Genomic DNA, 21,418 nt, shown 5'->3' on the forward strand with positions numbered 1-21,418 from the left:
AATACCAAAAACATACCTGAATGCAATATGTATACTGTTGGTATGTAACAGTACAGTACAATACCAAAAACATACCTGAATGCAATATGTATACTGTTGGTGTGTAACACTACAGTACAATACCAAAAACATACCTGAATGCAATATGTATACTGTTGGTATGTAACAGTACAGTACAATACCAAAAACATACCTGTATGCAATGTGTATACTGTTGGTGTGTAACACTGCAGTACAATACCAAAAACATACCTGTGTGCAAAGTGTATACTGTTGATATGTAACACTGCAGTACAATACCAAAAACATACCTATATGGAAATAAGCACACAATTGTTCAATGTATATAAACATGTAAACAAGGCAATGCAATTTTTAAAACAAAATAGGCTGTCTTATGAAAAACATATATCAAAAGTACAAGAACTGTACAATTTGGTTCCTCATGCTTTTTGTAGTGTTTTCTGTTGCACTTTCACTAACTTGTGAAAGCACAGTTGCAGAAAACACTTCAAGCACTTGTACAAATGACCTGAGTGTACCACACTTGAACTCAATCATGCACCGCAGGGTTCTGTTATAGTATGTGTAACTAGAGAACAGTAACATGTGATGTTTATCCCTTTAGAAATGTCTGAAGTTGTTCATGTGTGCAAGAGTGCTCATCTTTTTACACAGTTAACATAATGGTAATTTAAAACAGGATATATGAATGTTATAATTAAAAGGGTGGGGGGGGGGGGGTCATTCAAATTTTAAGCATTGCACACCATTACTTGAAATGAAAGCTAATTACTCTATTGCATGTATTAAAATGATTAATTTCCACTGGAAAGACAAAGGAATTAATAAATTGACCACTAGGAGTGCTGTTCAGTTGTACTTCTATGACCAGTACAGTAGTGACAGCTACAATAGTTCAATGGTACTGTAGCTCATATAAACAATTCCTTGTGTTTCATGGCGAAAATTGAAAGACATTCATGGCTTGTTAAGCAATTCTGATTTGTTCTTTTCGATGATGTAATCTTTATTCATTTGCTAAGTTCTTTTACATACATTTGATGGCTTTATATACTGTCATACATGCAGTCTTGATACGTAACAAAACAATTCAACCTTCAATTTCAAAGATCTGGGGACCCCTTACATGACATTTCTTTTGAAAATGGGTGCATAGTATGATATGTTCTTGATCTTCACATGGCAAAGTCCTTTAGTGACTATTGCATTACTGGAAATGTAATCACAACACAGTAATTTGTTGAAGGGTAATTGAGTGCCATGATTTCAACATCTGGATCTGTTTACATTACATGTACAGTCATAGCTGGGTCGCCTGCAATCTTTTGTATTTTACAGAATCAATCCAATGTAACGTATTCATAAATGAAGCAATGTTAAATCCTTGAATTGTTAAGAAATGTCACTTTAAGAAATCATATCCAACAAAATTAGGACAACACATTATTAACCTAAATTATCTTATTTGTTTCTGAAAAAAGATAAAGCTTCATCAAGGTGAAGTCCTCCATAAGTGTGTTGTTGAGTCTGTTGATGTGCACTTTGCTCTTGCTGGGACTGTCCCTGGGGAGTTTGTGTTGACATCTGCTGTTCATAGTCCCAGTTTGTGGATGAGGATAGCTGTACCCCATCATGTAGTGGCACCCCCTGTAAATTACTATGATTATACATCCATGGCATACTATCACCTTGCACTGAATAGTTTTGCTCCATCCTTGTGGTGTCTACCTCCTCTTCCCTTTTAGTTTTCCATGGCTTAGCATTCCCTTTCTTCTTCTGGAAAGAGCTGCTGTCATCATAATATTCCATTGGGGGTGCGAATTCAGCAGGTCGTTCATCTCTCGGGTTGTAAGCTTTAGATGACTCCCCTCTCTGTGATGGTAAATCTATCTTTCCTTTATCCCATGGCCTTGTCACCACATTCTGTGTTACTGTCTCATCTCTTTTTAACAAATCTACCGGAACAATAGGTTCCTTTTCTGGTTCTTTAAGCATTTCTGTAACAAGTTCACCCTTGATTTTTTTCCTTTGCTTCACCTTTTCAAGTCTGGTTTGCAGCAGAGCTTTCCTCTTTTCCTTTAGTTTCTCCCTACGTACTCTCTGGTCTGCTGTTTCATCTCTCAACATTTGCAACTGTTCAAACTGTTTCTTTCTCTCTGTTTCCTCTCTAGAAAATCCAAAATATCCAACGCCATGGCTACGTACCTCTTCATGTCTTACATTTTCATAATGTACTGGTCCAGTGGGTTTCTTCATCGCCTCTTCTTCATCTTCCTCCCACTTTTTCCTCAGCATTTCTCTCCTCATATCATCAGACAGCAACTCTGGTTGAGCAGCTGAATCAGTTCTTGACCCTGGCGTCAAATCTTTATCTAATTGTTGTAGATATGATAAATCTTTCTTCATACACCGTCTTGTTCTACCAAGGGAATCAACATAATCTACCCATTCTTCATCTGGGTTTGAGGCAGGAGGTATATCATCATTATTTATTTCTCCATCCCCACGCTCAGGCTCATCTCTCCAACGTTTTACAGAATCCTGTTTGTCAATTATTTTTTGTGTAAAATCAACCATGTATTTTTCATCATCCTCAGGCCACATCTCCCCTTTTGACATTTTATCATACAAAGCAGTCTTGGCTTCAAGTGCAGACCTTGATTGAGCTAGAGAATTTGCTGCTTCTATCGCTTCTTCTTTATCTTTCAGAGCTCTCTTTTCAACCCCAGTATTCTGTTTGTTCCAAACGGATGGCTTCTTTGTGGTACTGTGTTTTGATTTAACAACATTGCGATTCTCTAACTTTTCTTTCTTAAACTGTTCTTGTTTTCTGAAAAGTTCTGCTTTCAAGTCTACTAAAGAGGACGCGTTAATGTGCATTTTCTTACTCATACTTGAACCTGCGAAGCAGTACCGTACCCCGGTACCTACAGCTAGCTAGCTAGCTAGATGGCGAGTTTACACAAATTACAGAACAAGGTGTTGCGTATCCTGATCCTGCATGCATCTGTAAACTACTCGTGTCTCTATAGTCTTTCAACGATCCTCTTCTGCCCTTGTTACTCAACAATGAATCAATTCCCACCAAGACGGTTCATCACTGCCACTCTTTCGGCCCAAATTTCTTTGAAGGCAGACAAGAAGACAAGTAGATAAAGTTCTCACGGCGTTTTTGTTTCGTCCGTGCACAGCTACAGCTGTGAATTGCGCCACCAAGCGTTAGCTTTTTCAAGTGTTTGACCCGGAAGTAAATAGTAAATACTTACTCGGTATGCACATGTGAAACGTACGCCTGAAACTTTTCGCACCAAAAACGTCGGTTGATGCAATGGACGATCAGTATTGCCCACACTGCAAGACAACCAAATACCGGAACCCATCTCTAAAACTACTGGTTAACACTTGTGGCCATTCATTGTAAGTAAAGTATGCAAGCAGCAATGTAATAGTGACAGAGACTTTTAACTTCGGTCAAGTGTGGACAAGTAATGTCAAGTTGAGGGATGCACTCGTGGTCATACACTCATCTATGAATGTTGGTTATGGAGGTATAATATCTCCATAAATAAAAGTGATGCGATGCATCATGAAATTCTAAAAGAGAAGAGTTTATGTCACTCAGTCACTGAGTGGAGTCAGTTCATAAAGCCACCATATTCATAATGCCATATATTAATTATTATATATATTAGCTACAAGTTTACACAGGCACTCGAATCAATCTGTATGATTTTTTTTAAATGTATAGTAAATATATTTACGACACATTTAAAAAAAATCATACAGATTGATTCGAGTTCCTGTGACTATTTAAAACTTTATTGGACTGTACCTTTAACTCATTAATTTTTTATCATAAATATTCTAGATGTGAGAATTGTGTAGAGCTGCTGTTTGTACGAGGTTCTGGTGCCTGTCCACAGTGTCATATCGCCCTCAGGAGAAATGACTTCAGACTCCGTTTATTTGAAGATGCCAGTGTCGAGAAAGAAGTCGACATTAGAAAGAGAATCTTGAGAGAGTAAGTTTTTGTGTAAAAAGTGTGTGAATCTCACCAAGTAAACTGATGAAATGTTGCTGAAGCTCACTAGTATCCAAAATGTACTTTTAGATGTTAAAGCCCAATGTCTGAATCACAGGTTCCTGTATAAATGCCAGCTTATCAGTTGAGCATTAAGTTGGAATCATTGTTTTGTTTAGGACAACCTTTTTCTTTAGCTCTGCCAGACAACTGTTTTCTCAACAAAATTTGACTAATTGTCAATCCTGAGCCTTTGAAGATACAGTTGATTGTGACACTTTTCCTACCATACAGGTACAAAACATTGAATGGTTGGGGATTATACTACCTACCAGTGATTAAGCGCAGCAAAGAAGAACTGTCACCAGCCAATGTTAAACAGTGTAAATTTTGATATAGAACATAGATGTGGTGTATACATGTATGACATACTACATATAGATAACACTGTGTTAAAAAATGTAAGACGTACTGATAAGGATTATAAATGAAATGAAATAGTAATACCCTGGTAATGTGATTGGGTTTCATTATTTGATAGCTGCTGTTTTCACCCATGTAATAATAATAATATGATTGTTTATTTGTTGTCTATTTTTGTCTCCAGTTTTAATAAAAAGGAAGAAGACTTTCCAACTCTTTTAGATTACAACAACTACCTGGAAGAAGTAGAAACAATTAGTAAGTACTGCACTAGTCTATTAGTTGATTAGTCTGTAAGGTATGCTGTGACAGGGCGCCCTCACACATCAGTCAGTCCATTTGTATAGCAGGTCGGTGAGGGCAGAGCGACATGACGAACCATATAGTCCACTAGTTGATTAGTCTGTAAGGTATGCTGTGACAGGGCGCCCTCACACATCAGTCAGTCCATTTGTATAGCAGGTCGATGAGGGCAGAGCGACATGACGTATCATATAGTCCACTAGTTGATTAGTCTGTAAGGTATGCTGTGACAGGGCGCCCTCACTCATCAGTCAGTCCATTTGTATAGCACGTCGGTGAGGGCAGAGCGACATGACGTATCATATAGTCCACTAGTTGATTAGTCTGTAAGGTATGCTGTGACAGGGCGCCCTCACACATCAGTCAGTCCATTTGTATAGCAGGTCGATGAGGGCAGAGCGACATGACGTATCATATAGTCCACTAGTTGATTAGTCTGTAAGGTATGCTGTGACAGGGTGCCCTCACTCATCAGTCAGTCCATTTGTATAGCACGTCGGTGAGGGCAGAGCAACATGATGTATCATATAGTCCACTGGTTGATTAGTTACTAGAAGTACTTGTACATGTAATGTGAATGTATGTCTTCAATAGCGATAATAATCAATAATAATTATCTTCTGTCATAATTTTGTATATTGCACATAATGGAGGTTTCCTCAACATTTTAGCATACTTACGTTTACTAACTTATGTCATTAAATGAAATTATGCCTGAATACCACGTTTGAGTTCTGTCAATGGTTCAATTTGTTTCAGTAATTAGAATGCAACAGGTTTCTTTTAGGCTGTAAAAATTACCCCCCAAAATATCATAAATCATATGAGTTCAGCTTATGCCACCAGTCAGAGTCATTTGATATCTCTGTTTATTTCAACATCTTTGTGTAATGTTTTCATTTCAGTTTACAACCTAGCTAATGGTCTTGATGTGGATGCCACTAAAAGGAAAGTTGAAGATTACAAGAAATCCAATAGGGAACAAATTATGAAAAACAAAGGAAAAATTGTAAGTCAACTGGAAAAAAATGTCTGGTTTGATCATGCATTTACTATCTGAGGGGGAAAGAGAAGATGATAGAGATAGTGATAATATGAGGATAACATTGCTAAGTATTATCAATCGATAAAAGTATGGCACTGTCTGGACTCTCTGACAGTCCTGGAAGCTTCGCATAAATAGCTAAAACTTGGGTTGTTTTGTATGAAGATCGGAGCTTCGCCTAACACATCAACAAAATGTTAGCTCTATGTGATCGATGAGGGCGCACAGTACAGGGCTAGGGATACTGGGATGCTAGTATATGAGTACAATTATCCAGTAAATGCATACAAAACAACCCGAGTTTTAGCTATTTATGCAAAGCTTCGAGGACTGTGAGAGAGTCTAGGCACTGTCATAACCTTTTAATTGCATATGGTAAGGTATGGGTATATTTGTAATGTACATACCACACATTCTATAACTAACAACTACTGCCAATACTTCTGCAATCTATATAGATATCATTTCCAAATATTTGTCTTTTTTCAGCCAAGAAAATTAAGAGTGACTTAAGGAGTATTGTCAAAACCCTGTGGTCATGAGTATTTTCTAACTGAATGAATAAAAATATCGGGGAATAATATAAATAGCTGAGTTCCTGTGAGTTAATAATTTCACACTTTAGCAGCCATGTTTGTAACTCAATATTGTATTGTATTGTTCATGATTTCATGACCATCCACCTGATAGTATACCCAGTATATACATACAAAAGAAAACAGAAAATTTGTTTTTGACATACAATTTCTCTTTTTCAGAGTAAAGATGAAGCCTACCTTGAAGCTTTGATTGAACAAGAGAAGCAAGAAGAGGAAGAAAAGAAACAAAGATACAAAATTCTTGAAACAGAAGAACAGAACATGAAAAAAAGAAATAAAGAATCTCTGATTGATGACTTGGTAAGCCATTTATAAATTCATTTGCAATAACAGTAAAGTCAGAAAATTATGCATAAATTAAAAGATGCATAAATTAAAGTGGCACAAGCTCAGTTGATAAGACATTTACCCTGAGTTCAATACTTACATAAAACCATAATTAATCTATACTAGAATAATGTAAATGTTGATGCATGCCTTCAGTGGTACTCCTATTCTGCCATTGTTAGCACACTTGATAGGATAATAATGGTTTCCTGAACTGTTTAGTGTAAATATAATGAATCGTTTATATTTTATTCCTGGATACCAGGTTTTAGTTGAGTTCTGTCAATGGCAGGTGATGATAAAGTATGGCTCAGTCAGTACAATTCAACTGTTATCTTTTAATCTATAGCAAAGATTACGCCTGTGAAAACATGTAAACTCAGTTTTTGGCCCTTCAATACAATGTCACAGTAATTGCCAACTTACAACAATGCTGTAAACTTATAGCGCTGTGGAAACAATAATGAGGCATTTAATACATTATAAAAATATGTCACAGTCTTTCATCAAGATTGAAACCTACAGCATACATTTGATAAATCAGACCTTACCTTGATTTGTATGAAATGTTTACTGATTACATTTCAGTGTTTTTATGCTAAGTACAAATTGTTAACTCCAGTACAAATAATGCAAAACACCAATGACAATACAAAGAAGTAATTTGATTTTTGACAAATATAGTTATTGGTGACATATTTACTTGATTTGTAATTTTACATTTGTAGTAAGATTGCTCAGAAGTTTTCACAGAAAGATCATTCTTTTGATGCTATTTATAGGTTGTTTTACTTGCAATGATAGCAAACATGAAATCATGAACACAAGAAGTATTTATACTGGAAAATAACACAGGTCATGTGCTTTAGAGGTGGAAATGTCAATCTTTCAATGAATTCATTTACTTATTTATTAATTTATTTTTACATTTTCTGTTTCTTCAGATGTTTTCAGATATGAAAGCTGAAGACATCCTGGCATCCCATGCTGCAAAAGTCAAACAACAGTCACTGTCCCTACCAGAAAGTAACATTCCAAAACCAGCAACACAGTTTTCAACAGGCATAAGAGTGGTAGGTATCAAAATCAGAGAAATACAGAATACTGCTGTCTACCCACAGTACCTGTAATTATGTCATTATTGTAAGAACATTTGATTAAAACTTTGTTAGGTACATTCTGAAGAAGTGAAACAAGTAAAACAATTACAACATCATGTTTACAAAATGACGATATGAAGGTAGCCTTTGTCACTACCTATACCCATGAAGAACTTTTTAGTGACCCAACATTACAGCAAGTAAACTCACCATCCTGTGTTCCATAACAGGTACAGTTGAAGTCTGTTCTAATGGGCAGGGTTGATGTTGCAATGGGCAGGGTTGATGTCCCAATTGTATGGTATAGGGATCAAACGTAAAGAAACCTAACTGTTCTGTCTTGGTAATTTTACCAAATTGACCATTCTGAAATGTGCATATTGTCAGAAGTCCTTGGGGATCACTGTATAGGGATATCAATGTAGAGACTCCAGTGTGGTGATCATAACCTCAGACCACCAAACTGAGTCATAACCTGCATATTCCCTGTACACGGTTTCATATTGACTTATGCAAAGCACAATGTAAATGTAAAATTGAAAAGACAGCAATCTAGAAACTTGATTATTAGTAGTGTTTCTGTAGGAAAGATCTTGTTAGTGGTAGTGATAATCCAAGTCCAGGCTAATATTCATATTAACAATCTCATTTATATCATAGGGTTTCCGTAGAGATGATACTTTTATACCCATTCCAAAATTGGAGGAAACATTATACACCTACAAACCAGTTACCATAGAAACCTTTGGACCAGCAGCACCTTCAAGAGAAGCTTTAGAATCTCGGGGGTAAGGAATAGTCAAATATTTGATAAGAAAAGAGTAATGTGCTTAACCAACTTCTACCAGGAAAAAATCATTGTATTCATACATTTTGTGAAAAATCAAGACTGGATTAGATAGTTATATCGTCATCTTCAAGTCACGTTCAAGTCAGGTTAGGTTTTTTTTTTGCAGTGACAACACTTACTGTCTTTGTCAAATCAAAGTTGTCCAAGATAAAAAACCATTATTGATCCATAGAAACTACCATTTGTTGATAGTCTGGTCTGTTCAACTAAAACTTTACAAAAAAGACAAAAATTGCATTCCAGTTCATTGATCTTGTTGAATCATGCCAAACTTGCATATTGGTTTAATGCCTCTCATAAAATCTGTAACATAGTAAATGGAACTCTAGTTTTCTTCATTTATAGTCCATTCTTTATTTCTGCCCAAACTATCGCAGGCTTTTCCTTATGAGAAAAACATACCCATAGGTTATTAATTCATTTACTATTCATTTTCAGATACTTACGTCATGTGAGGCCTGCTTCACCACATGCTGTTGGTGGTGGCTACTCCTCTATTCTTGCCTGCCACAGGGCTTTAGAAGATGCCTTTTGTGGATTGTTTTTTACTCCAGAAATCTCTCCATCACCAGCACCTAGTATGTCCAGCAGCGGCAGCACAGAGATGGAAGTTAGTTGATGCTCTTGGCTGACTGCAACAATTACAATATTCTTATTTGGCAGCAGCATGTGCTTTGGGATGTACCTGACTGGCAATGTCCACAAAATATTGAATTGTCAAAGTAATCTCAAAAAAGATGTGCAAGTTCAACAGTTGGAGTGGGAGGTGTAGAGGGAGGTGATATGAACATCAAATAATGTGTACAACTGATGTTGGTTTTCCCCACTTACAGATTTTGCAACTTGTATCTGCTCCAACTGAGATGGGGCATCAAAGACACTTTGAATAATCAAGGTGTGTTGATTTCAATCTTTTGTCATCATACCTTGAACTCTTTCCTTTGAGGGGTGTATATGTTTGCACACCCTGAACAGTACAGTCTTTCATTGTTCAGTCAAATTGACTCCAATCCTAGATTTTCTTGTATCCATGTCAACTGTTTCTAACATGGCTACCCCAGACACCATTTTTAACTTCAAACTTCAAAGTAGTTGATGATGACATAGCTTCAAAATTAACAATGAAACAACAGTATGTGATGATGGAGCATCACAGAATCAACATGGTATGTACTAGGCATTGTCATCTTTAGAACTAGTAGTGTACATAATGAGGTGTACACTATTGGTCAGCGGATCATTGGTGGCAGCCAATCAGGTTTTACTATTTGGGTTGTGCTTCCTAACATACATTTGTATATAACCCTCAAAGAAAAGGGTTCAAGCTATTGACACAAGATATTGAAGTCAACATAACTTAATTATTACAAAAAATGTCTGCTGGTTCATCAGCTTTACAAATACCTTTACTAGAAACATTATGCTGGATAATCTTGTTATGAGATATTTTTTTACCACATGTTTATTATTGTCAATGACAGATAACCTTAGATCTCAGACTGTCTTTGTCTAGAACTTATAAATATACACCTATCTATTAAAGAAAGCAAATAAAAAAATTTTGTATTTATTACTTACAAATTGAATCCAACTCTCCTGACTTTTCTTTCACTATAGAAATTGAAAAATGGCTTTTCACCACAAATAATACATCTTTCCCCAATATTCTTACTAATTGCATAACATAGTGGGTGTGCAATTATTGGACCATTCTTTACTTTTCACAATGCTGTTCAACATCTTTTGTATATTTGCCCTCTTAAGACCATAATCACATCTACAACTTAGTACAAGAAACAAATAAGAAACCTCTCCTCAGATGATAAGTACAGGACATGTTTATCTTGTCACTGCCAAGTACTTATTCACAAATAATTGCCATAGGAATTACTAACGGTTACAAAGCACAAATAGAAAACAAAAGATAATGCAATGTAGGAAGAAAATATACAGAACATTAAAATAACAGGTTAGGAAAAAATTGAGAATTTGGGAAAATATTTAAATACATACTAATTACATAAATGTAATTGTATGTGTAATTGTTGCTCTCTCACATTTCAACATCCATTCATACATCGTGCAGAGCTTGAATCTGTTTGCTGTCTCACATTTCAACATCCATTCATACATCGTGCAGAGCTTGAATCTGTTTGCTCTCTGCATTTCAACATCCATTCATACATCGTGCAGAGCTTGAATCTGTTTGCTCTCTGCATTTCAACATCCATTCATACATCGTGCAGAGCTTGAATCTGTTTGCTGTCTCACATTTCAACATCCATTCATACATCGTTCAGAGCTTGAATCTGTTTGCTGTCTCACATTTCAACATCCATTCATACATCGTTCAGAGCTTGAATCTGTTTGCTGTCTCACATTTCAACATCCATTCATACATCGTTCAGAGCTTGAATCTGTTTGCTCTCTGCATTTCAACATCCATTCATACATCGTTCAGAGCTTGAATCTGTTTGCTTTCTGTTTTAACTGTTTAGATTACATTCCTTTCTTGCATCATTGTTTACTTCATCAGTAATTTTTGGAAGTGTGTTGTGTGCATGGGTGAATAACACTTCAATATTTCACAAATGCGATACACCAATACAGAAACTAGAAGGAGAAAAATTCCCCAAAGACAGAATAATGACCTACAGACAGGTCAATCTGCACATATTAACACAGCCTCTATTTAGGGGACCCCACAAACATGGACTATGTGAGTAAAACTAACCCAGTTTCCCCAACATTGTACCATAATTGTGTTACATTGACCCTACTAGGGTACCCCACAAACAAGGACTATGTGAGTAAAACTAACCCAGTGTCACCAACATTGTACCATAATTGTGTTACATTGACTCTACTAGGGGACCCCACAAACAAGGACTATGTGAGTAAAACTAACCCAGTTTCCCCAACATTGTACCATAATTGTGTTACATTGACTCTACTAGGGGACCCCACAAACAAGGACTATGTGAGTAAAACTAACTCAGTGTCCCCAACATTGTACCATAATTGTGTTACATTGACTCTACTAGGGGACCCCACAAACAAGGACTATGTGAGTAAAACTAACCCAGTGTCCCCAACATTGTACCATAATTGTGATACATTGACTTTACTAGGGGACCTCACAAACAAGGACTATGTGAGTAAAACTAACCCAGTGTCCCCAACATTGTACCATTATTGTGTTACATTGACTCTACTAGGGGGCCCCACAAACAAGGACTATGTGAGTAAAACTAACCCAGTGTCCCCAACATTGTACCATAATTGTGTTACATTGACTCTACTAGGGGACCCCACAAACAAGGACTATGTGAGTAAAACTAACCCAGTGTCCCTCACCATAGACTGTAAGATAGCTATGTCGTTCCACCCTCACCATAGACTGTAAGATAGCTATGTCGTTCCACCCTCACCATAGACTGTAAGATAGCTATGTCGTTCCACACTCACTATAGACTGTAAGATAGCTATGTCGTTCCACCCTCACCATAGACTGTAAGATAGCTATGTCGTTCCACCCTCACCATAGACTGAAAGATAGCTATGTCGTTCCACCCTCACCATAGACTGTAAGATAGCTATGTCGTTCCACCCTCACCATAGACTGAAAGATAGCTATGTCGTTCCACACTCACTATAGACTGTAAGATAGCTATGTTGTTCCACCCTCACCATTAACTGATGTGTCAGGGTGCCCCCATCATGGTGTACCATACAGACTACATTAACACCATGAGAACTTTTTCAGTGTGACATTAAATTGTTAAAATATTAGACTGGTACCAGTCCCTTGGGAGATTTTTTTAGTCTTTTAATCTTCAAATGTTTTCAGTTTTAGTTTCCTTTTTTGATGAAAATGTTGCCTTCAACTTAAAAAAAAATACTTTTCCAATTTACTAATAGTCTCCCCAAGCTTACTTTCACCTGGCAGTTTTACAGTCACTCACTCACTCAGGTTGTCATTACAAATAAAACAACACAGTTAATAAACAAATTATTTTATTAAAATAAAGAATAACACCTGATGACTTAAAATGGTGATATTAAACTGAAATAAGCCAGTACAAACACATGATAGCATACACACCCATTCAGGGTTCGATTAAATTTACCACGCTGTAAGTAAGAAGAGTGTCGTTCAGTTTGACTCTACCGAACAACGCAGGTTTTCCCCGGGTACTCCGGTTTCCTCCTGCATTAACACTGAACCCATGAGGGATGGCCCTCACTGGACTTCTTGGGAGACAAGTGTTTATATGCTTAAAGAACTATCCAGTATAAATAAAGATTATTATTATTATTACACACATCAACATGCTCATAATCCTTGAAGGCCTAATAACTGAAAGTGAGGACATGTCTTATCAATTTGGACTGTTCATTGCAAAATATAATAGAATACTGAAACTTTGAGACATAGCTAAAAGTTTTAAAATATTAAACATTACCTGAACTACTTACATCACCTATGAAAAACTTTAAAAAGACAGAGGTCTTGTGGTTTTGATGTCAATATACATTTGTATGTATGTATGTATGTATGTATGTATGTATGTATGTATGTATGTATGTATGTATGTATGTATGTATGTGTGTGTGTGTGTGTGTGTGTGTATGCATGTATGTATGTATGTATGTATGTATGTATGTATGTATGCATGCATGTATGTATGTATGCATGTATGTATGTATGTATGTATGTATGTACGTACGTACATACGTACGTACGTACGTATGTATGTAATCTGTGTGCGCATGTGTATGTATGTGTCTGGAAACATCTTACTAAAATTTAATTTTTGAATATCAATAACTACTTGGTCATAAAGACATACTAGTATTTAGACCAAAGATCTTTATTTGTATACGATTTGTTATAGTAGATAAATCTGCTACATCTGTAAACATCACAGAATTAGTGAACAATTTTCTCCATCCTAATTATATGTGCAGGTCATTCTTCCAACCCAACCATTTTTGCACTCAGGTCCCAGAGTTTCTTGGCAACTTCATCATCTTGAGCCTGTGGTTGTGGTTCTTTAGGGATGCAATCACTGCAAGAAGACAAATGAATCACATTATCTAAGACAATGTCATGTGTTTTGTTGCAGTACAGATACTACAACCCATGACAAAAACACTGGTGTGTCTGTTGTTTGCTTGTTTGTTTGTTTGTTCATTCATGCAAAGACATGCAATGCAGTATTAAATTTATCAAAGCATAAACACCACAGACAGAGAAGCCCAGATCCCATGACTCTGTTCAGTGATGGAACACTTACACATCATAACATTGAGCATGACTACTGTTACTATAACATTTTAAGTTCCACAGATTTCAGAAATCTGATAAAAGCATTACGTGAACCTACATAAGAGGCACTCACTATTGTTTTGTATCAGTTGTACTGTTCTTTTTACCTAATGTTATCTTTGAATGAAGTCTTTCCTTGGCTCACTTCATTCAAACAAACAAACTGGTGTTCTTTCATGGCTGATGTATTTGTCGTGAATTACATTTATTGATTCATATTTTGTGTTATACGTTGCTGTTGTTAACATTGCTGCCCTTTCTGATGAACTCATTATATAGTCATACGTCATACATAATCAACCAATCAGCACACAGCCCGATGATAAGGCAGACGATCAAATCAAAATTTCTTGTGTGATGTAAGTTTCAGTTACAAGTTGGAGTGCACATGCATTCTTGTGTGATGTAAGTTTCAGTTACAAGTTGGAGTGTACGTGTATATAAAGAACAGAGTTCCCAGTGTATCCTACTACTTGCTTGTATTGTCATTTCTATTACTGCTGTTTTCCGAACCCCTTTTCTATTGTGAGTCATCCACAGTATGTGTTAGAGTAAATGCTTTATACATGATTTATAAGGCCTAAAAAAATAGTTTGGTTCCAGTTACCCTACCCCACCTAGTTTTTCACTGCCTACCCTCAACCTTTTTTTTTTTTTTTTTACATATTTGAGAAAAAAAATAATAAAATCATGAAAATTATGAAGTCTCCCCAGAAATAGTGGATGTGGAAACTAACACCAACTTCAAAAGATAATATAAAACTGTTCTTCCAATCTGTAATGGCTGTACATATGATAGAAAGAAACCAATAACACAGAGACCATTTGGAAAACAATGGAAAACATAACTACCTGAACTAGACACTCACAAATGGAAAAAACAAATCTACCTACCCCACCTATTCTAAAATACCTAATGATGCCTTATTTTAACAGGTCATTTCAAACTACAGCAACCTAAACAAACCACAAATCACAAAACCAATCTAGTATACTAACTTGTAATCTTCCTTATAGAATTCCTTCTGTATATGACAGTATTAAAAGCTATCGAGGAAAATATATGTCTAACACTGGATGGGATACCGAGGAACAACAAATTTGTCAGTATAGTTTAATAGAGAACTGCTTGCAGGTGGATTACACTGGGATTCAATTGTGACTATTGTCCCTTGCAAACCATGGAAGAGCAAGACTCAAGTCCATGTCTACGCCATCTGCTAAAGAAAGACTCAAGTCCATGGCTATGTCATCTGCTAACAGGACTACAGTAATTTGTTATAATGCTTGTTGATATTATCATAAATGTGGTTTCTCTCTCTAAATCTATGATACAACAGGATTTTGAAATATTTAATTATTTAATTATCACCCCAACAGGAATGTAAACATCAGTAAATAGTAAATACCTGAAATAAAGCCCAGAGACATCTTTCAAATCTTCTTCTACAGCACAATGAATAGAAGTTTGGGCTCCATCCACTGGTGTTTTCAAAAAAACTGGAGCAAGCAAGACTGACATTGCATATCTTATGTATTTATTTAAATGACGTCCCAATTCTGTTTGGATTACTCCTGGATGCAAAGCATTGACAGTAACTCCAGTTCCTGTGAATTTGAAATCAGTTTATTCAGTCACAGTCTCATATCACAGTGCCAGTTATGAATATAGAGTAGGGCCACTAGATGTTGGCGATACTCATTTGGTTTATGATAGGGGGTACTATATGTCTTAACCTATTCTGTATCCGTAACACAACTCCCTAGCTTGATTATGTTTAGTTTGTTTCTTTTATATCAGGTAATCATTAGTCATTGTAGTCTTTATACCTATGCTAACAGCAAACGTAAGGCACTGGTGTGAATGTGTATGTATCCAATCATGTTAAATTCAATTCAATTCAATAACTTTATTATCTGTATACGAATGTAGAAATTTGTCTTTAGGCTCAAAATACAATTTACAAAACAATTTACACAAGTACAATATACAATTCTGTGAGTTTAAAATGGTCTTTACAATGAGTTTAAAATAGACACAGCTGTTGGAATGAATGATTTTGCAAGAATTTACTCCTATTTTTAACTGTGAGATTACCATACCAAAGGATTATGTTGAAATTCAAAACACTTTCAATGATAGACCTATACACCAATTGCAGTATGTTTTGTTGTTATGCACAAAAAATAGTTTAACACAGACATGCCATCCTAATGAAACGGACGTTTCTACCACAGCAATTAATTCCTATGACATACTCTGCTTTTCACAAAAGTCAGCTGGTATTTGTTGTATCATAACTGGTTACAGTGAAACGCTGTAAGAGACACTGAGTATGGGTAAAACATTGCAGCTTGTGCACACACAACACAATTTCATAAAATTTGTAAGGTTTTTTTTTTGAGAGTATATATTATACGTACAAACCTTGCAACTTTTTGCTGAGCTCTCTGGTAAAAAGAATGTTTGCAAGTTTACTCTGTCCATAGGCTGCACTTTTACTGTACTCCTTCTCACTGTTGATGTCATCAAAGTTGATCTTGCCAGGTTCATGCGCTATTGACGATACATTGACGATGCGACTTGGTGTTGATTTTTTCAGCAGATCCAGTAACAAATTAGTCAAAAGGAAATGTCCTTCAGGAAAAGCAGTAAACCTACATTGTGATTATTTTGTAGCTTACTTTTTTGAGATTGAAGACATATCGCTATGATTCTATGTGTGGCACATAATTTTGTGAAAATTATGAAAATGCATGTATCTGCAAAGATCAATGTGTACTCAATTGGTTTTTCACTGCATTGTTGGTTACATCAATGACACAATATTGTATTTTAATGTGGTCATTGATATTAAAATGTATTTGGTTTCTGAAAGTACTTCATGTCATCAGTTGTATTTGAGGAATGATCCCAAACAATTAGATATGAATTTTTAGGTATGTATCAATTAAAATACAACTCTGATAAAATTTTGAAAGAACAATGAATGTGTGTGCTATAATTTTAGACAGTTCTTGAGAAGACAAGTAATATTTACACCTTATAGTATTCTGGTTAGCCCTGGAATGTGTATATGAATAGTATTCTGGTTAGCCCTGGAATGTGTATATGAATAGTATTCTGGTTAGCCCTGGAATGTGTATATGAATAGTATTCTGGTTAGCCCTGGAATGTGTATATGAATGTGCATGATTTTGAAATTTCACTTCAAAAGTCCAGACCGAGGCAAATTAAATCTAATGAAAAATTAAAGTTGTGATATTCATGATTTGTACACTACACGTAGAATTGTGTTTACGTGTAATTAAGTTTACAGATTGTTGATTTTGATGACAAAAATTGCCTTACCTAAATGATTGACTCCCAACTGCATCTCAAAGCCATCTTGTGTCTTCATATATGGACACCACATTACACCAGCATTGTTGATAAGAATATCTAGTCTGGATTCTTCTGTTGCATCATACATTTAAAAAGGAAAGCAAAATGGATTACCAAGTTTTGCCAATTAATTCAAAAATTATTTTCTATCAAACAAACTTACATTGTGATATTTTTCATTTGACAACACTTTCAGAGTAATGTACTGTCAATTGGTGAGAGAAAGTATAACAGATCATTGCTCCTCTTTAGGCAGAATGCCCTTCCCGTCATGCTTCTTGGGATCAGATCAGCATCTTGATATCATATGCTCATGCCAAAATCTTCATGCTGATGCCAAAAACCCATAATGTCTTTCTTTAATGTGTGTCATCAAGTTATGACGAACTCGACAACATAAATAAAATACAAATTGTTATGAAAATCAAAGCATTGAAACTATAACTTTAACCAAGCTATAGAGAACCTTGAGTAGCAACATGGCTACAGGCCTACTTTAAGTCATACAAACTTCTAATGGTAATGTTTCTTTTGCTATTAGTAGAACTTCTCATCGATTTCCCTCTGTTTGCCCTTTAAGTTTAAGCCTTAACAAATTTCAAATATTTCTCTGAACCCAAATGTCATCTTGTCCATATCACAATTCACCCATCTCATACCTTGATTGATTTCTTTTGCAAACTTTCTCACTGATTGTAAGGATGCCAGATCTAACATCTTCACTACAACATTTTTATTGTCAGTAGATTTCTTGATTTCTTCTAATGCAGCATTTGCTCTCTCCTGGTCCCTACAAGCCAAGATTACACGGGCACCTATATAAGATGACAATGTAAAACAAAATACATAATACAATAACATTCCATGAGACAGTCAAAATTCCTCCAAGGGCTAACTGAATACCTTAGCTAAAGACCCTGGCTAATAACTACATCAAGGTTGCATGTCAGCAAATATATCCCCAATGCAAACAAGGAACTAATATAAACATGCAGGTACACACTAAATCTATGGTAAGTCTACCATTGTGGTTACATAATTATTTACAAAGATTACAATGTTTGAACTTTGAACTGTTTGTGTGGTATAACCTGTGTAGATTATTTGATCTACCAACATTTTTGGTCATGTTTTGTACTGTCCAACCAAACCCAACCGGCCTGACAAGATGGTTTGAACTGAACTATAAGAAACCTAAATTTACCTAATTACCATACAACACTACCAGTACTACTGAAGAACAGACACCAAAGTTTACCTCTCTTTGCCAGATCCCTTGCTGTTTCTTTACCAATTCCAGTATTAGCGCCTGTAACGATGACTGTTTTTCCATCTAGTCTGGCTGTACTGGTAGAAACACCACCTCTGAAGTACTTCCTGTTTTCAATGAAAGCAAAAATGAAGACAGTTTGAGTTGAGTATTATGAGAATTGCAAAGTGTCAATCAAAAATGAAAAGCATCCACATGGCCATCCTTTTGAAATACAGCAGTATAATATTATATGAATTATATTGTTCACATCATGCAAACTGTACTAAGTTTTAAGAAATGTCATTTTTGATCAATAGATTTTAATACCAAATCTACGATCAGTCTGAAATTTTATAAATTCAGCTAGTTCCCTTAGCAACGTAGTAGTATAGTATAGTATATAGTCATAGAAGTATAACCCATAAATTTTCCTAGGCTGTTGGCAATGAAATAATCATTAATAGAGCACATTACGATTCTGAAATATTCTTGTTTTGAGCAAATATTACATTGGAAATGACTCTTAACTTCACTTACAGCCATATTGTTGCAATCAGTTAGAGCATGGATTCCATTAGACTCTCTCACAGTCCTCGAAGCTTCGCATAAATAGCTAAAACTTGGGTTGTTTTGTATATATCTACTGCATAATTGTACTCATATACTAGTATCCCAGTATCCCTAGGCCTGTACTGTGCGCCCTCATCGATCACATAGAGCTAACATTTTGTTGATGTGTTAGGCGAAGCGAACACAAAACAACCCAAGTTTTAGCTATGTATGCGAGGACTGTGAGAGAGTCTAAGATTTCATCATCAACAGCTTTATCGTTACACAAATGGCATATTCTTTCATCTTGCGGAATCTCTTATCTTAATCTTTTGATTGGTAGATTGTGTTCTGAGACCATGCACTTACATAATACATTGGAGTGCTTGTTCTGTTCCACATAATTTATTTACTTGTTCTAGGTACAGATCAAATTCATAATTAGATTTAAATTTGTTATTAATAGGTAGGTAATTTGTTATTGTCAGTTTTATAAATTGGTGTATATACTAAAAACAGTGGGTTGGTTAATGTTGAGTTGGATCTGAATCTGTAAAATTGAGTTATAACTACTTGTAACAATCAGTTCACAATTTGTAACTTGGAACCAGCACTGCATGGTGATCCGACATCATCATAGTTAATTTTTAGGTGTGGATTAAACACCAAAACTTAAAAAGTCGCCAACACAGACGAAAAAAAACTCAAAATCGCAGCAAAACGCTACAAACTTAAAAATGCCCGACCCCTTTAATCCCGTCGGCACTTGACTATTAAAGTAACTGTATGGTCTATATTCTCGTCAATCATGACTGTGATAGAATATTCGTACGCACCTGAGGTAGAAGAGGCCTGTAACGCTTCCGAGACCAACTGCGACAGGAACGGCAAAACTAGCCATTTTTGTGTCTATCCAGGCGTCCACATGTACGGGTGCACGGTCCAGCTGACACTGTGACAGCACTGGCCCAGTGCAGTGGCAGTCAGGGCGGCAGTGTAGTGAGTACACATGTAATATTTAACATGTATTACATAATTGGCATACAGAGCAGAGACTTATGGGACTATTTCCAACTCCAAACTGCGTGTGCGTATCTACGTAGTATTTCGGAGATTATTGATTTCCTTGTCTACTAGTATATCAACGTTTTGACTTGAATATATTTCCCCTAACTTTATAGAAAGAATAGCGATAGGGCGTACTTATATTGATGCAGGATTCATGCGATATAAAAACAACAATGATTATCTATTTTTAATAATAGAGCAATAATACGTGTCCCTATGGGCCTACGCTCGTTTAAAGGGGAACGCCACTCAAGGAAATAAAGACATTTTCATAAACTATATGTTCTGGAGAGTCATTTCATAATATTACATCATCTACAATTATTTGCGATTTCAGGGGAACATCAAATTGATCTTGTGCATTTATATCTTTGCTATGGGCATGGCACTGAGTAACGGTCAGTACAAAACACAGGTAAAGGCCAGGTTCCAGGAACGGTGAAAGTCCAGTGATGGCATACGCATGGTTGTCATGCGATTGTAAACATGAATTCCCAAATTTATGAACGATATCAAAATTATCACCACAGAGGGTGCAGTTTTACTTGTATATAATGGAAAAAGACCTCTCACAGCAAGATATGGAATGGTATTTGGAAAATAACATAAATTAAAGTGTCATCTTGAACATTCATTTTTAAAACAGATTTGAATATATGGCTAACTTTGAAACATTCTTATCATTACACACAATGTCTCACTTGTTAAATTCTAAGGACAATTACTACACATATTATATTGCCCACTGAATAACCTTTGGCCTTTTCATTTTCAACGCGTTTACATAAACATGCATGACATCTCATCTCAACATAAAGTTAGGACCTACGGACCGGAGGGCATTAATTTTCACAATACTTTATCAATTTTTTTGCAAACTGCCAAAGGCTTACCCTCTGAGTTAGGGTGACAGAGTCACCTGCTAGATTATTATTCATCTTTGGGGATGTAATTCCCAGAACAGAAGACACTAATTATGTGGTGATTTTGAAAACAAAGATAACTGATGGCAAATTGCTGCGAAAAAATAACCTAACAACTAATAAAAAATCTACACCAAATATAAAGACGGATTCTCATCTTTGGATCTGAATGTGAATAAAAAAATATTCAGGCTTTATCTGTTCTGGCCTGGCCTGG

The 21,418-nt window shown here is 35.9% G+C and overlaps 3 protein-coding genes across 3 annotated transcripts; 1 reads left to right on the forward strand and 2 right to left on the reverse strand.

Annotated features, from left to right (window-relative positions):
- Positions 1-1,005: 1,005 nt before the first annotated feature.
- LOC144453429 (coiled-coil domain-containing protein 174-like) lies at positions 1,006-3,193 on the reverse strand. The gene has a single exon (XM_078144721.1). The coding sequence runs from the start codon at positions 2,914-2,916 to the stop codon at positions 1,486-1,488; it is 1,431 nt and encodes a 476-aa protein (XP_078000847.1). The 5' UTR covers positions 2,917-3,193; the 3' UTR covers positions 1,006-1,485.
- A 143-nt stretch (positions 3,194-3,336) lies between these two features.
- Positions 3,337-10,102, forward strand: LOC144453514 (CDK-activating kinase assembly factor MAT1-like). The gene is made up of 8 exons (XM_078144827.1): positions 3,337-3,441; positions 3,893-4,045; positions 4,653-4,726; positions 5,677-5,780; positions 6,575-6,715; positions 7,687-7,815; positions 8,503-8,630; positions 9,131-10,102. The coding sequence occupies exons 1-8, from the start codon at positions 3,353-3,355 to the stop codon at positions 9,309-9,311; spliced, it is 999 nt and encodes a 332-aa protein (XP_078000953.1). The 5' UTR covers positions 3,337-3,352; the 3' UTR covers positions 9,312-10,102.
- A 3,562-nt stretch (positions 10,103-13,664) lies between these two features.
- Positions 13,665-20,111, reverse strand: LOC144453337 (retinol dehydrogenase 13-like). Its single transcript, XM_078144604.1, has 7 exons — positions 20,047-20,111; positions 18,668-18,786; positions 18,069-18,224; positions 17,377-17,481; positions 16,453-16,662; positions 15,434-15,632; positions 13,665-13,764 (listed from the first exon to the last, which is right to left on the reverse strand). Exons 1-7 carry the CDS (start codon positions 20,109-20,111, stop codon positions 13,665-13,667), a joined length of 954 nt encoding a protein of 317 aa, XP_078000730.1.
- Positions 20,112-21,418: the final 1,307 nt, after the last annotated feature.

The sequence above is a fragment of the Glandiceps talaboti genome, chromosome 2, assembly GCF_964340395.1.
Source record: "Glandiceps talaboti chromosome 2, keGlaTala1.1, whole genome shotgun sequence".
NCBI lineage: Eukaryota > Metazoa > Hemichordata > Enteropneusta > Spengelidae > Glandiceps > Glandiceps talaboti.

Bases quoted from the DNA above. Each gene is read 5' to 3' on its own strand.
- LOC144453429 (XM_078144721.1), bottom strand. From the start codon at position 2,916: ATGAGTAAGAAAATGCACATTAACGCGTCCTCTTTAGTAGACTTGAAA.
- LOC144453514 (XM_078144827.1), top strand. From the start codon at position 3,353: ATGGACGATCAGTATTGCCCACACTGCAAGACAACCAAATACCGGAAC. The intron at 6,716-7,686 runs GTAAGCCATTTA...CTGTTTCTTCAG, and splicing joins AATCTCTGATTGATGACTTG to ATGTTTTCAGATATGAAAGC. The intron at 8,631-9,130 runs GTAAGGAATAGT...ATTCATTTTCAG, and splicing joins GAAGCTTTAGAATCTCGGGG to ATACTTACGTCATGTGAGGC.
- LOC144453337 (XM_078144604.1), bottom strand. From the start codon at position 20,111: ATGGCTAGTTTTGCCGTTCCTGTCGCAGTTGGTCTCGGAAGCGTTACA. The intron at 17,482-18,068 runs GTATGAGATGGG...ATGATGCAACAG, and splicing joins TGCAAAAGAAATCAATCAAG to AAGAATCCAGACTAGATATT. The intron at 15,633-16,452 runs GTTTGTACGTAT...TCAAATTCACAG, and splicing joins GCTCAGCAAAAAGTTGCAAG to GAACTGGAGTTACTGTCAAT.